We start from the raw sequence: 14546 nt of genomic DNA, 5'->3' as shown, positions 1-14546 counted from the left end.
TTCTGTCTGCTGAGAGGGTCTAAAATCAATATACCTATAACAATGAGCACACACAGTGCCCATATCTTGGTTTCTAAATACCTTTCTCCTCTTAAAGGAAATGGGGCTCGTTGGAAAAAAGCCCTATTGTGGACTGGGACAAGAAGGTACATCTGGAGCATTTGTATGCAGCAGAAACTAAGTAAGTCGTCAAGTAACGATGGAGACATATTAAATTGACACAGGCTCCAGTTTGAAGGGATTCCCATTGGCTAAATCTCAGGAAACTTGGGCATTAAAATAATGATAGTAATGAATTATGACCCACTGAATAAAATAAAAATTCAAAAGTGCATGGTGATATGAATAAACAAATGAATGAATAAGAAAAATAAAGTGTAACAGAAGGCCAACTAAAAAATACAAAAATACAAAATTTATGAAGTTAAAATGAATATTTTATGAGGACAAGGATATTTGCATAGTGTCAAAGTATGTTCCCACAAATTGCTTATTATTTACTAAGAGAAAATAGTAACTTTACACTGGACCAAGTTGGTGGACATCCTCTTTAAAAAGGTGTTAACATCATCAACGTTGGGACAAATCAACATCACATATTTTCTGATCTGATGCACTTAGAAAGGCACATCACTTTGGTGTTACAGTGTTCCTGCCATGTAAGTATATAACCCGAATTTAATCATGAGAAAACATCTAACAAACTCAAATACAGATGGGCATTTTATAAAGTAGCTGGCAGGTACTGGTCAAGAAAGGCTGAGAGGTCATTCTAGGTGAAAGGAAACAAAAGAAACATGACACATGTTATATGCATGATCCTGAACCCTAGATGGGGGGGGGGAGGCTCTAAAGGACATTATTAGAATAACTGTTGGAATTTAAATATTAATTATGGATTAGATAATAGTATTGGTATGGTGTTAAGTGTTGTCTTTCCTGATTTTGTTAAATGTGCTGTGGTCATGTAAGAGAATGTATTTGTTTCTAAGAAATATTCAGGATATATTTAGAAGGGTGTGATGTCTCCAATCGTCTCTCAATGATTAAGAAAATAATAAAGAAAAAATGATTAAGAAAAAAATTGATGAAAAAGAGACAATAATAAAACAAATGGGATAAAATGCAAACAATTGGTCAATCAGGTAAATGGTATTATGGTAGTTACATGTACAATTTTTGCAATTTTTCTATGAATTTGGAATTGTATCAAAATGAAAGTTACAAAAAACACAAAAATATGCACATGGCCAATGTTTATATAAGCTTCATCAATTCTCATACTTATGTTCCCAAAAAATGATAATCGGTTTTCTCAAGGAAAGAAAATTCTACAGTCTAATAAATTTACTCATGGCAATCCCTTCTTGAAGAGCCACAGTACACTTTAATAAAGAAGCCTATGTAATTGGATTTAATCCAACATTTCCACAATAATCTGTGTCAGGAAACCAGGTTAAAATGGAACACCTATTAAAATCTTACAAAAATATCAATATTCTGTGGAAAACAGAGAACCACTTGTCTAGTAAATATATTTCCTACACATGGTTAATTGAAGAGAGGTTTGTGCTCGGAAAATAAGATAGAGAAAGAGAACTACACACACACACACACACACACACACACACACACACGAGCAGGGTCAGCTTCAAACAGTAAGAGAAACATGACATGAATCTAAAAAAAGATATCTATCTAAAATGTCCCATAAAGTACATTCTTGTAGGATAAATTTTTAAAGGTACAAAGTTGGTAAACTGAGTTTTAGTTTTAGCCAACCATTAAGTTGAACATGTCATGCTCATGTCATTTTAATCTGACTCTTGGCATGAACTATATAGCAGAACAGCCTCTGGGCCCTAGTGAGTAACTCCTGCGGACCAAAGGCTCAGAGACTACAAATGACGAGTGAAGCACTGTTCCCGCCATTCATGAGCTTTCAGTCTAAGGAGGACAATGCAAAAAAACTGGGATACTCAAGAATGGGCATCGAACTTTATGGGAGCACAGAAAGGCACCCAACTCAGTCAGAGAAGGAGCAGGGAAAGTTCCCATGAGATGATATTTAAACTACAACAAGCTAAGGCATACTAAATTTCTTTGAAAAAAATATTCAGAAGGTATTCTTAAACTTTATTTTAGCCACTCGATGTTAGCACCTAGGTGGCATCACTGTAGTTAAGAAAAACTGGAAATGAAAATGTATGCATTAGCTATTAAAATCTAGGTACAATTCAAAAGCTAAGGTCGGTGACACTGAATTTGCCATAAACCACCTTAGACTTCTTTCTAAAGCACGTCTAGATTTTCCTAGCTAGGTATTCAAGTATAGGAATAAAATAATTAGAAGAGGGGGAAAAAAGGAACACACTGAAAAATCAGAACTACGATGGTGAGAAGACAAGAAGCGCTAAGTATTGTTTACCTGTCAGCTGACATTGATTAATCTTGTGTTCTGTGATATCGCTCAGTGATTCGAACACCTGCAGGCAGCTGTCACAGCTGTGCACGGCCTCGTCTTCCAACTCGTCTCCGTCTTCCGGCCTCTTCTTACAGTCTATTGCCTCTCCATCTTCAGTCTTGTCTTCAAGTTTACAGTTGGGGTCTGAAAAAAATCAAGACTGTGTAAATACAGGCTTTAAAACCAGGTTCTTTTCAAGTCACGCTTAATCTTCTTGCTACCAAAACCAGAAACACAATTTTCCTTGAAACAACAATGGGAGGCCTTTATTGCAGATTTTATTACAGAAAAATCAAAAGTGAGTCTTCCTTAAAACATGTCAGTTTGTGATGACTAGAGGATTTCCCTTTCTTCTCTACCATGCAGCCCTTTCCCCATCTCCTCCTCAAATAACTAGCCACACTTTAGGTTAACTTTGCCATTTTTTTCATAGCCTTTAAGGGGGATTTGCTTTAAAAAATAAATAAATAAATGCCTTTAAAATTAAACAGTCTCCAATGGAAAGGGGAAAAAAACCACTGTGCTTAAGAATGAATTTCTTTTCTGCTAAATATACTCTTTCACGGGAAATTACCAGAATTAGCCAAAAGTCTAGAATAAGCTAAGCTAATTACCATACGCATGAAATTGACCTTTACTTAAAAACTGGTCAAAACACACAGTTACCCCATTATTTGCTACACAGTGATAGCTAAATAAGCTCTACCGCATGCAAAACATTCCTACAAACATAAATTCAAGTTTAAGTATGTTCATATGCCTCGTTTTCAAAATGAGCAAAAAGTGAAACAAAATATACAAAGAACAATGATAAATTATAATCAAGTCAACAACTTGAGTTGGCATTATCAATATCAAAAGTAAATTAATGGGAAAACTAAAAATACTTCCATTCTAATCCTAACCACGCTACATACATAGCAAGGGGGTATAGGAGAGTACAACACAAGTAATGTTTTCACTTAAAGCTCAGTAAATACTTAAAATACTTTTTCTTTATGCTTTCCTTTGACTCATTTTAGAGAAGTACCCCCAAACATCATGGTGCCACTGCTCCTCTTTTCGGGAAAGCAAAAGGAGGAAGTGAGGGAGAAAATACGCCTCCTAAGCAGTAATTAGGATAATATAACTTAATTTATGGGGCATTAATTTCTAATAGCAAAAAGTCCTCCAAAGTCAGAAATAAATTATGTCTCAAAATAGAGTAGTTAATGAAATAGTTACAAAAGAGTTGTATAAAAATACCTAAGAGATATATAATGCATTATCTGTAGTCAAATTTTTTAAATATGGGAGGATAAATATTTGAAATGTTTTAATCAAGAATTCACAAAAACAAAATTAGTCCACAGTTCTTAGAAAAGTAAGTGTCTGAAAGTGCTTTCTGCTATCTTGCACGTAACAAGCTTCTACAAACCTTACTTCTACAAGTAACTACGCTCCTTTTTTTGCTGGCAGTTGTTCCAAAGCCTTTCTTCACATCTGCAATAAACTATATCACCACCCTTCAAATGATTTACATATGCCAAAATCAACTTACATTCAACATATATAATAATCTCTTGGGTTAATGAAAAAAACAGAATTCCCATCTCAAAGAGCAAGTAGTTTTGTTTGTTTATTTAAAAAAAAAAAAAAGAATGTAGTGTTTAAGTAAATTGGTAATTTGGGTTGATTTGCCATCTGGAAAATTATTATCTCAACACTCTACACAGTGCCCATTTAAACATACTGGGGTTTAGGCTGCTCAATCCTGGGGGAGTAATCACAGGATCTTGATCGTTTGTCTTGTACTTTGCCCAGCACAGCACCGTGTCCAGGTGAGTGCTTAGTAAATATTATTTAGTGATGATGAGAAGGTAGAGAAGGAAAAAAAAAAAAGAGTACATAAAAAGTCCTTTGCTGGTATTTTTTCTGTAAACAGGAAGAAACCAGGTACCTTCAAATTAAAAAGCACCTACAGGCCTACATTTTCCAAAATTGACACTATATGTACGATATACCACATTCGACTTTGCTGGTTTCAAGAGTTCCATCCACAGCTATAGATGCAACAAATGGGTAATGGTTCAAAGATCTCCAACAAACTAAAACCAAGTGGTAAAATACTGCCAAATTAGAGAGTAATGCAGGAAAATAAATAACTGTCCCAATTATGGCAAATTGGCCCCCACACTATTAAATACTTGTTGGAAGGCAGCATGCACACACTGAATACTTTTAGTTGTTTAGCATGAGTTTCGAGTTTCTCATAAAACTGACAGCACTCAGGGAAATATGGGCACTAGGACTGAATTTTAATGCGATTATTTAAATGCCACACATCCAGTTTGCAGGCCTGTTTGTTTTTAAATAAGGAGACACTCTGAATACTTCAAGTAGTATGCAGAGAAAAATGATAAAAACTCACCTTCCTTATTATTCAAGAATATGGGCACTTTACACGAATCCAATATCAAAAATATCAAACAAATAAGAATGCATACATGATGCGTTAGCTCTTCAAAGCTAAAGAATGACTCCAGTCTATGCTTCTGACACCATGGCTAGTTATTAAAATGAGGGTCAATTTAAGACTAATAAAAAATGGTTTTGTTTCCACTTCTGCATTTACAGATAGAACCCTTCAGGGGCTGCAGTCAGTCAAGCTTATTCTCTTGTGCTGCAACTTTAGGATGCATGCTCCAGCCAACTGGCGAATCTGTTTTTAGGTCACCACTTCAGAGAGACCCTCTGGGGGGTGGGTGCGATTATAGCCGATGATGCCTTGGCATAATGAGTACTGGAATCTCAGTCACTCTCCTCAGATTTTTTTTTTTAACAGTCTCCCCTGTCACAGAGAATTCTTTCTCGCCCATTCAAAAGATGTGTTCATTTGTGTTACAGGTTTCCATTCCTAATATCAGTTGATGTAGGATGATTCTAGAAAGCTTACATTGTCAACCAATTCTTCCCCACAGGTGGCTACACTTCAATAATTACACATGGCCTTAGTTATGTAGTTTTTATAAAGTCCTTTGAGATCCAATCATAAAAAATAATTGTATTACTCTGTTAGCCATTCAAACCTCTGACTTCAACCTAAGGGGTTATAAATACGAGGCCTGTAAGTACTGCCCTGCACCCAACATCACTGCAAGAAGAACAACTGTTCTTCCAACTCCATTGTTGTGCTATAAACCCACCCAAAGGGCAATATTTTTAAAGATCCACACACCGCAGGCACTGGGACTACACACCCCATTGTAGCTGCAGGCAACTGCTCTCTGCCCTTCACCCTAAAGGATGCCCCAAACATGTTCCTTGCGTCGCTGTGATCTCATTTGCACAACCAGCTTTCTGGCTCATCCCTTCAAAGGGGTGTTATGAAGCACTGGATTTATAGTGCTCTGACCTAGATAAAAGTCTTAATTTTTGGAACAAAGACACAATTATTATTACGAAAATAAAGGGCAGCTTTCTGTTTCCAATTTTGTTAACATTACTTATAAATGGAAGTTTAAAAGGAGTCTGATTTTCCCCTTATTGTTTTCTCTGGCAGGTGGCTCTTTTCTTCTTCTCATCCTCCTCTTCGTAAGGGTTGTTATTGCTATAACTTGGTTCAATAAAATTACAACTTTGGGGAAAATGAAAAATTGCACTGGCTTAAAAGTGGTGGAGGCCATAAACCCATGGACTTCAATTAATTTCAAGTGTGGGATCAGTTTAAGGCCAACCAGCAGAAATTCTATTCTGTCCATGTAAAAATGAGGTTTCACCACATTTACTTTTTATAACCTATATAAAAGTCAAGTAAAAGTAATGAATATCTAAAAGCCATCTCAGTGGACTGGCAAAGACTATCTGTATTCTTGAAACTCATCTTACATATTTCTCCTTGTGCAACAAGGATCCCATGCCTGATCAAAGCGAAAATGTCAAACCACTGAGAAAACAGCCCAATTTCCAATCCATTTCACTGCCTACAAATGGACCTCCTTCCAAGCCACTTTTGCATGGAAAAGCACTGGCAAAAGAAAGAAAAACTAAGAGATCATGTGGTTATAATTATTACCAGGCAAGGAATATTTCTGCAGCTCAGTGGTAAAGTAAAACTCTGTCGCTCTCTGCTCCCAATAGTGTCCATCGCAAAACAACTGCCTCATTAAATCTCTGCAGTAAGATTAATATGCCGTAGCTGCACTACATTTATAACTTGGTACTCTATAAAAAGCACATTTAATGGTAAGAGCCAGAGCCTAGATACAAAGTATTACTATAAAAACTTCTGGCAGCCAGTACACAGTGCAGGCCCTCTGTCCTTCTTGCAAGAGAGATATAAATGAGGCTTTTCCTGGTTCATTCCAAGCCTGAAGCCTTACCTTAAAAACCAGAGTCAGATTTTATGAGTAGCAGAAACACAAGATTCTGATGATGATGTAAACATGAATGCAAGAAGATTACTTAACAACTAAGATTGGCAAGAGATGAATGAACCCAAAATACTCCACTTACACACACACACACACACACACATACACACACACATATACACACACACACACACACAAACTTAAAACTGAACCATTTCTTGACACTTTGTTCTCTGGTCATAGCCAGCTTTCCACCAAATTAAACAACCATTGCAGGAATTACTCAATCTAAACTCCACCCACACAGTACCAGTAAATTCAAGAAACTACCAACTAAAATATGCATTCTGTCTTAAAAAAAAAACCCTGCCTTTATTATCATGACCATGACCTCCTGGATCTTCATTACCTAAAACTGCATAAAATAAATGTTCAAGAAAATGTAGGCCCAACACCACATGACTAGTAGACTAGTACAAATATAATGTTTCTGTTACTTTAGAAAGCTCCTGAAGTTCCTTCTTCCAAGGATATCTTCTGAAAATAAAAAGAGCATTAAAACTCAGGAACCCTACGATGTGTTAAGTCAACAAATAATTTAAACAAATACTATGTTCTAAGCTCAAATCCCCTCCAAATCACTGTCAGTGAAGCACCTCTGGTTAACAGCCATCTTTTGCCAAATAACTTTCAATTCTCTAATGTTGTTTTTAAAGCTCACATGTGTACTCACAACCGGCCTTCCGGGTTTACTGACATCCATAGAAGTCCAGTGCCTAAGAAGAACATCAGACACTATCTGTTCAGAGCCACCTGTGTCTAAAAAGCACCCCTCCCCTACAAGTGCATTTAAATCACAGTCACTGATTTGTCTGGATACTTTTAAGAACACAGGACAAGTAACCTCCAGGCTACAAAGAGTTAAGGAGCACAAAGCCTTCCTAGTTTTCAAAAACAAAAGGGCGGGATCATTATTTTGTGCTTTCTGGGCTCTAGATATGCATTCTAACTTGAAATCCCCTAAGATGAAAACAGATTTAGGGAAAATAAATCGCACACTGTTATAAAATGGCAAGCAGGCTCTAATGAAGGAATGCGGCTTTACCAGACTGTGCAGCCGTCTGGCCCACACCCGCCTGCTGGTCTGCTGCCTCATTTTTTTTCTACTGTCAAGAAAAGGTAAACAAACAAACAAAACAAAAACAAAAGCAATTGGTGGGGTGGCTTGAGATGTGGGTGGCTAAGCAGGAGTATCCAGGAAGGTAGCCTCAACATGGCAAGACAGGGACAGCCATCTCAGGCAGAGGCCTGGCTGGACCCCGCAGGTCCAAAGAGCTAGTGTGGTCAGTGATGAAAATACACTCTTTTTACTTCTTCTGCAATGTTTATTTTCCATCCACTCTAATTCTCTGTAAGTCATTAAGTTTTACAGGAAAAAAAGAGAATAAAACAAAAAAACCTTTTCATGTACTTGTTCTTTCCTTTGTCTATAAAATCTTCTCAGACAGAAAGAATTATCTCTACATTAAACAAAATCACACTGTTGAAGTTTAGAATGTCTGTGGTTTTGCCTGATTGTTCTGCAGGTCTATCATGGTCCTTGAAGACCAAAGAGAAATATCACAGATGCACTATTATCAAGACGAACATGGCAAACAAACGTGAATGTATTACCACTCTTCTATTTACAATGAAATTCCTTGTAGGAGAATGCGGAGTGGGTGGAAATTAGCCTTGGGAGAGGTTAAACACACACACACACACACACACACACACACACACACACACACACACACACACACACACACACACACTTCGGAACCAAAAAAAAGTTTCTCCTCTTCCAGTCAGAATCCTACCCAAATATCGTCTTCTACTTAGTCCCTCTTTATCTTTAACACGAAATTTGGAAGACAGCAATTTCAGCATTCACATATTCACATGAACAGTATTTATAAACATACTCCTGCCTTAAAGTCATTTAACTTTCAAATTAAATTACTATGGCTGCCTTGTCACAACTAAAGTAAACAAGCATTTACTGAGCACCTACGGTAGTAATAGGCATTTGGCTAAGGCCCCAGAGAGGCAAAGTCTAAGACCTGGAATCTGCCACACAGCTTCCCAAGTGATGGGTCAAAAGGGGGCTTAGGTGTCGGACGATAATGATGCTCTCAGCCCCTGGGGTAGCCAGGTACAGCTTGGGGTGACTGGAAACCGCAGGCCTGTTGCCTCTCCATTTACCCAAGAGTGCCATTCAAAACTTGTCACTTTCTGCATATACCACAACATGAGAAGGGCTGGCAAGCACCAGTGTAGGGGCAGAGACAGACGAGTACATCAATGACTGCGGAAGGCAGGCTAAGTACTCAGGTGGAGGAACCACAGATAAGGAGCATTTACATCAGGTGGGGCAGAGCAGAGCAGGAAAATTTTACCCAAAGAGGAGCAGTTTGGGCTAAGTTATAAAAGGATGAGTAGCACTGAGGACAAGTTCAAAATAGTTCTCCAAACAGAGAGAGAGAGAGAGAGAGAGAGAGAGAGAGAGAGAGAGAGAGAGAGAGAGAGAACACAATTTGATGCCTTCTAGAAAGTGCAAGTGAGGTGCTGTTCAAATGAAAGGCCCTGGATAGAGTGGGAAGAAGTGGGAGCAGTGGCAGAAGCCAGGCTGGAAGAGCAGCTAGGTCACGAAGGAACTACTGTGTTCTGTTCAAATGTTAACCTCAGCGCTATGAGAAGTCATTGAAGGATGTAATGAGTGACTTATCTTGTTTACATTTTAGAATGATGCCCCATTGTTAACTGAGAGGATGGGGTAGAAAGAGGCCAGACCTGGAAGCAGGGAGACCTGTCTGCAGGAGGCTATTACATAACGCAAGAAAGAAGTGAAGCAAGTGCGAGCTAAGTCAACGACAGAAAGGAAGTAACCGCCACTGCAGCAACAGGATGCAGGAGATGCAGGACTGACCAGGCATAAGAAGGCGAGGAGCTGTGTCACCGACTGCCAGGCATCAGCTGAGGCGGAGCCATTCCTAGAAATGAACTTGCTGTCTTGGTTTTAAAATAGGTGTATTAATCAAGGCTCATGACTTCTTTTCTCACCATTTTCACACCCAGATTTCCTTTTTAATCCATAATCTCAATAAAGCCAAACTGGAGAGAGACTGGACAGACATACACAATCACACCAGCTAAATTTTTAATCTAGTGTAAGAGATTTACACGGGCCCCAAGGACACTTCTTGGGATCTAGATCTTTTGTGAGATTCATTTTACTTCTGTCTTATTTCAAACACACACAAAGCCAAGGAAAAATAAATGCACAATTTGACTAAAAACAAAAAGAGATATTGATTCTAATACCTTTCTTTTATTCTATCTTTTAAAAAAATCATTAACCATTAATTTAAGTAAGGTAACCTGATTCTACATGCAGTTCATGATCCTTTTTGCAAAACAAAGCGAAGTACTGACACTATACCACTACTTTTAATAACATAAAACCTAAATAAATACATTAAAGCATTCATTTTAAAGATTGTAACCTTTTTGTGGAAGAAAATAGAGCAAGAAACCACAGAGAAAGATGACAAGTCAACGGGACAAATATTAGATGGAAAGACTAACATTAGGGTATAGAAACTCACAATCAGCTAACCTACGATTACCCTGCCAAACTTTTTTCTAGATGAAAGATTTACAGTGAACTACCCAACTATCTCTTTGCTGTTTGCTGTTTTGTTTTGGGGGAACTGTCGGCACACGACTTTCTGACTGCCAAATCTGAGACTCTTCTTCTTCACTCTTCCAACTGCCTTGATGCTCTGATGTCCAACACTGCAGGTGAACTGTGAAGAGGTTGTTGACATATTTGAATCCTGTGTAGTCCCTAACTCCCTACAAAACAAACAAAACAACTTCTATATCCCTCTGCTTAATCTTAAACCAAGTCTCACGGACCTTTTCTTCCATTTTATGTTAAGAAATATATTATGAAAATATTTTGAATACCCAGAAATACAGGTATTAACTTCCCTACAGCAAAGGAATTTTAAACTGCTGAAAGTCCACTTTGGAGGAAAACAAATTATTTAAAAGCATTTATGTGTAGTCTTTAGCACATAATGACCAGATATCCTGAAAAATGCTTCTTAGGACAACTATACTAATAAATGAAACATATTTCAACCTGGGATTTAGATATTTGGATGTTTGGGAAAGGGTCTAGCTATTCACTCTGTAAAGGTAATAAGCCACAGCCATAGTAACATAGCTAGGAACCATTATTACACCCCAGCAAAAGAAAATCCTTTCTATTACAGACATCATACTTTCTGATACTTACCAACCGTTATTATTTCTGCTAGTTTAGAGAACACCAATCCAGTTGTAACAATATTTCTGAATTGGACATTTAAAGCTAACTATCTCAACAATTACTGAAACACTAACTTAGGGAGAAAGTATTAATATTTTCTTTTGTTTTGCACAAGAAACATTCACTTGCTGCAATGTAATAATATTCATCTTTACGTTTTGAGAAGATACACTCCAATCTCATTTACAAAATTCACTCCAATATTATCACTCAATTCTCTTGATTAGTAACTTCACTTTTTTTAATTTAGGAAGTTCCTCTTCTTAATTTTAATGACATATTTAAAAGACAAGGACAACTGGAATGGAATCATGTCACCCAGAAATACGAAAAATTTTGTTTTGTTTTGTTGTTTCTTTTTCTCCTTCAACAGCTCCAACTGGTTCTCAAACAAACTGGGGGTCAAACTGTTATTAAAATAAAGTGGAACATAATTTGAAAATAATTTTTTTAAAGATTTATTTTTCTTTCCTAGGTTGCACGCTAGTGGAAGGCACACATACATTTCCAAGAAGTGATCCCATTCAGGAAGATAAAAGAAAGTGGTTTCTAAACAACTGCTTTGATAACTTGATAGCTCAGCAAAACAGAAAAAAATAAGAAAAATCCATAAAATAAGGTATGTGTTTGTATAATGAAAGATAAAAGCAAAAAGTGAGGCCATGATTTATGACTTATGGGCTATTACGAATACAAGAATGTTTACGTATAATTGGAAAAAAATTCATTTTGGTCTCTAGTTGGGCTAATAAATTTAAAAATACATGCAACCCTAAATGTCTTAAGGTTTCTTCAGCATTATAAACAAAACAAGAAAAGCCACATAACCAAAAATAAACTATAAAAATAGATCATTATTGATTTAGCACCATTTCTGCAACACTTTCCTTAAGGAATCTGAAACAAAGAAAATATAGGAGCATCGTTTTTAAATTTTTTAACTGCATTTTTCATTTCCTAGAATGCAACAATTCCTTAAGTTTCCATATGAGTTTAATAAATGTTTTTCTTTAGTTTTAACTTAATCTCTCACAAAACCAGACTTTTAAAACGCACTTTTTCCTAGAGAATGATAACCTTGCCAAAGTGCATTTAATCTGCATGTATCTGCAGACAAGTAATAAAGACACCAGTGCCATTAGCATAATCAATACACAATTTACAAAGCTACCCAGATAGAACTGAAAGTGAATGCCATTATCTTAGTAACTATAAATTAATAGTCGTTTGTGGGAATATGTTCCCACTTATATTGTTTCAGTCCTGACTTGTCAAGATAATGTGAGCATATATTAAATATTTTTATAGTATATATATGTTATATATAAACATATTTTAAATGATGATTTATTATCAGATAATCTCCAAACATGCATAAAGTAAAATAAGCTGAATCAATCACACATACAGGAGAATGGCTGATAAATAAACACCCATATTTATTAATCATTTTGCTGCTCACCATGTGACTTAATAAGCAGAAAATAAATAAATAAATATATATATATATATATATATATATATATATGACAATTATCAGTGAATATAGTTGGAGGAGGAGCATGTTCTAAGATGGGGAGCCAGAAAGGGCCAGATCTCATCCTATTTTCTTAAAAGAATAATAAGGAAATTAATCTAGTCAATTCTACTGCTGCTTATAATTTTTAAGAATAAAACCTTTTTCAATTTTATATTTAGCCAACACTAAAAATTTAAAAGAGTATGTGCCATCTCTGAAGTACCATCTACAAGACATCAGAAATGGAGTCATTTTATTCAGGAATGGTGGTGGGTCACGCCCAATTCTGTCTACATATGGCGTCAGTGCCCCACCAGCCTTTGGGAAGCTGCATCCCCAACAGGTGTGCCCACCTCCTCACAGCAACAAAGAAAATGTGTATGAAAAAGTGGCATATTTCAAATGAAAGAAGATAAACATTGCTTCAGGATGGTAAGCTGCCAGTGGGGTTATGAATTTGCTTTTCTCCTCACTTCTCCACACTGTGTATTTAAAACAACCAATGTGACATTACCAGGAGGCTATTCAACCAAAGTCAGATCCATTGCTATAATTTGGTAGGAACAACCACCACTCACTTTTTCCTATAACTCAAAACTGGTGGGCTCCACCCTAGCACATCTGGCCTTTGAGTGAGAGCATCCAGAGGAAGACCTTTGAAAGGCTACTCAACCTCAGCAAAGAGATATTTCTGCTGAGACTTCAGCAGCAAAGGGAAAGCACTCCTGAGTCCCTCACTCTAGCTACCCCACCTCCACCTCCTCTAATGTACCTCCCAGGTCAGCTTCCTGAGGCATGCAATTCTTTTATCAGAAGCCAAAGCTTTAGTCATACAGTTTGGGATTTGTCAGGTTTCCACAGCTTTTAATTCTCTCTCTGGTGTAACTGACTAATATCATATTTTTTTCTTGTAGAAGTAACTTTTTGAGGGAGGGATGGACTAGGAAAGGGAACTGAGATCTAACTGCTTAAAGCAAAAGGGAACTCCAGAGGAGAGATGTGGTGACCAGAAGATTAATTATTTCCACCTCTTGATTTAAGATTGGCCCTGGCTTCTTCTATTTGAAAATTATGAGATTAAGGGCTGCCCATTTCCAAGTCAGGAAGTCTACATTACTTTTCTACTTCAGCCATGCTAACTGGATGAGCCCAGAGTCTGTGCCTGTTTCTCATCTATAAAATGGGTGTAATGGTAACTGACACAAGATTCACTTAAAATCAAATGACATAGATACATAGTATCCTTAGAAACATTAAATAGGTGCCCAAATGCAAAGTATTTGCCATAAAGAGTGAACTAACCTGTGCTCCAGCTCCATTACCCACCTTTCATTGTAGAGAATGGTTACTAAGAGTTGAATATAAAACCTCACACAATTCCTCTTAGGCTTTCTCCAGAAGGGGAAAGGTTTTCTGCTCTACATAAAGATGCAAGGAAGCCACAGAACTGTGTCACCCCTCAGGACTTTGCAGAAGAAGGAAACATAAAGAGCACAGAATGTGCATGTTTCCTCAGCTCTCCCATGAACTTCAGCCCTAATAAAAAGCTGCTACTAGTTAGTACTGTTACCTAATACATCAGTCTTGTGAAGTAGACTGTTACCTTTGCATTGGTAACAAAACTGAGGCGTAAAGAGTTTCAGTAACACATAGGATTCCAGAGCAGGTCCATCAGGCACTGGGTCCCTCAGGTCAACTCACTGGGACATGTTGATTGTGCACACAGGACCATAAGCAAGAGACCCTAATGGATCAAACTAGAATAAGGAAGGGGCCTCTCACATAACAGTAGACCCAGGATTTTGGCTTTTGTGAAGAGTCTGAGAGGCTGGG

At 37.2% G+C, this 14546-nt stretch overlaps 1 protein-coding gene across 10 annotated transcripts in view; it reads right to left on the bottom strand.

Annotated features, from left to right (window-relative positions):
• ZNF521 (zinc finger protein 521) overlaps positions 1 to 14546 on the bottom strand; it is a 302352-nt gene that overhangs the window by 270886 nt on the left and 16920 nt on the right. For all 10 annotated transcript variants that reach the window (XM_019656174.1, XM_019656178.1, XM_019656177.1 and 7 more), the window contains one exon: positions 2429 to 2608. In XM_019656174.1, the coding sequence (XP_019511719.1) occupies positions 2429 to 2608 (180 nt within the window). The remainder of the gene's footprint in view (positions 1 to 2428; positions 2609 to 14546) is intronic.

The sequence above is a fragment of the Hipposideros armiger genome, unplaced genomic scaffold (assembly GCF_001890085.2).
Source record: "Hipposideros armiger isolate ML-2016 unplaced genomic scaffold, ASM189008v1 scaffold_255, whole genome shotgun sequence".
Taxonomy (NCBI): Eukaryota; Metazoa; Chordata; class Mammalia; order Chiroptera; family Hipposideridae; genus Hipposideros; species Hipposideros armiger.
This window is presented reverse-complemented; position numbering and strand designations above follow the sequence as displayed.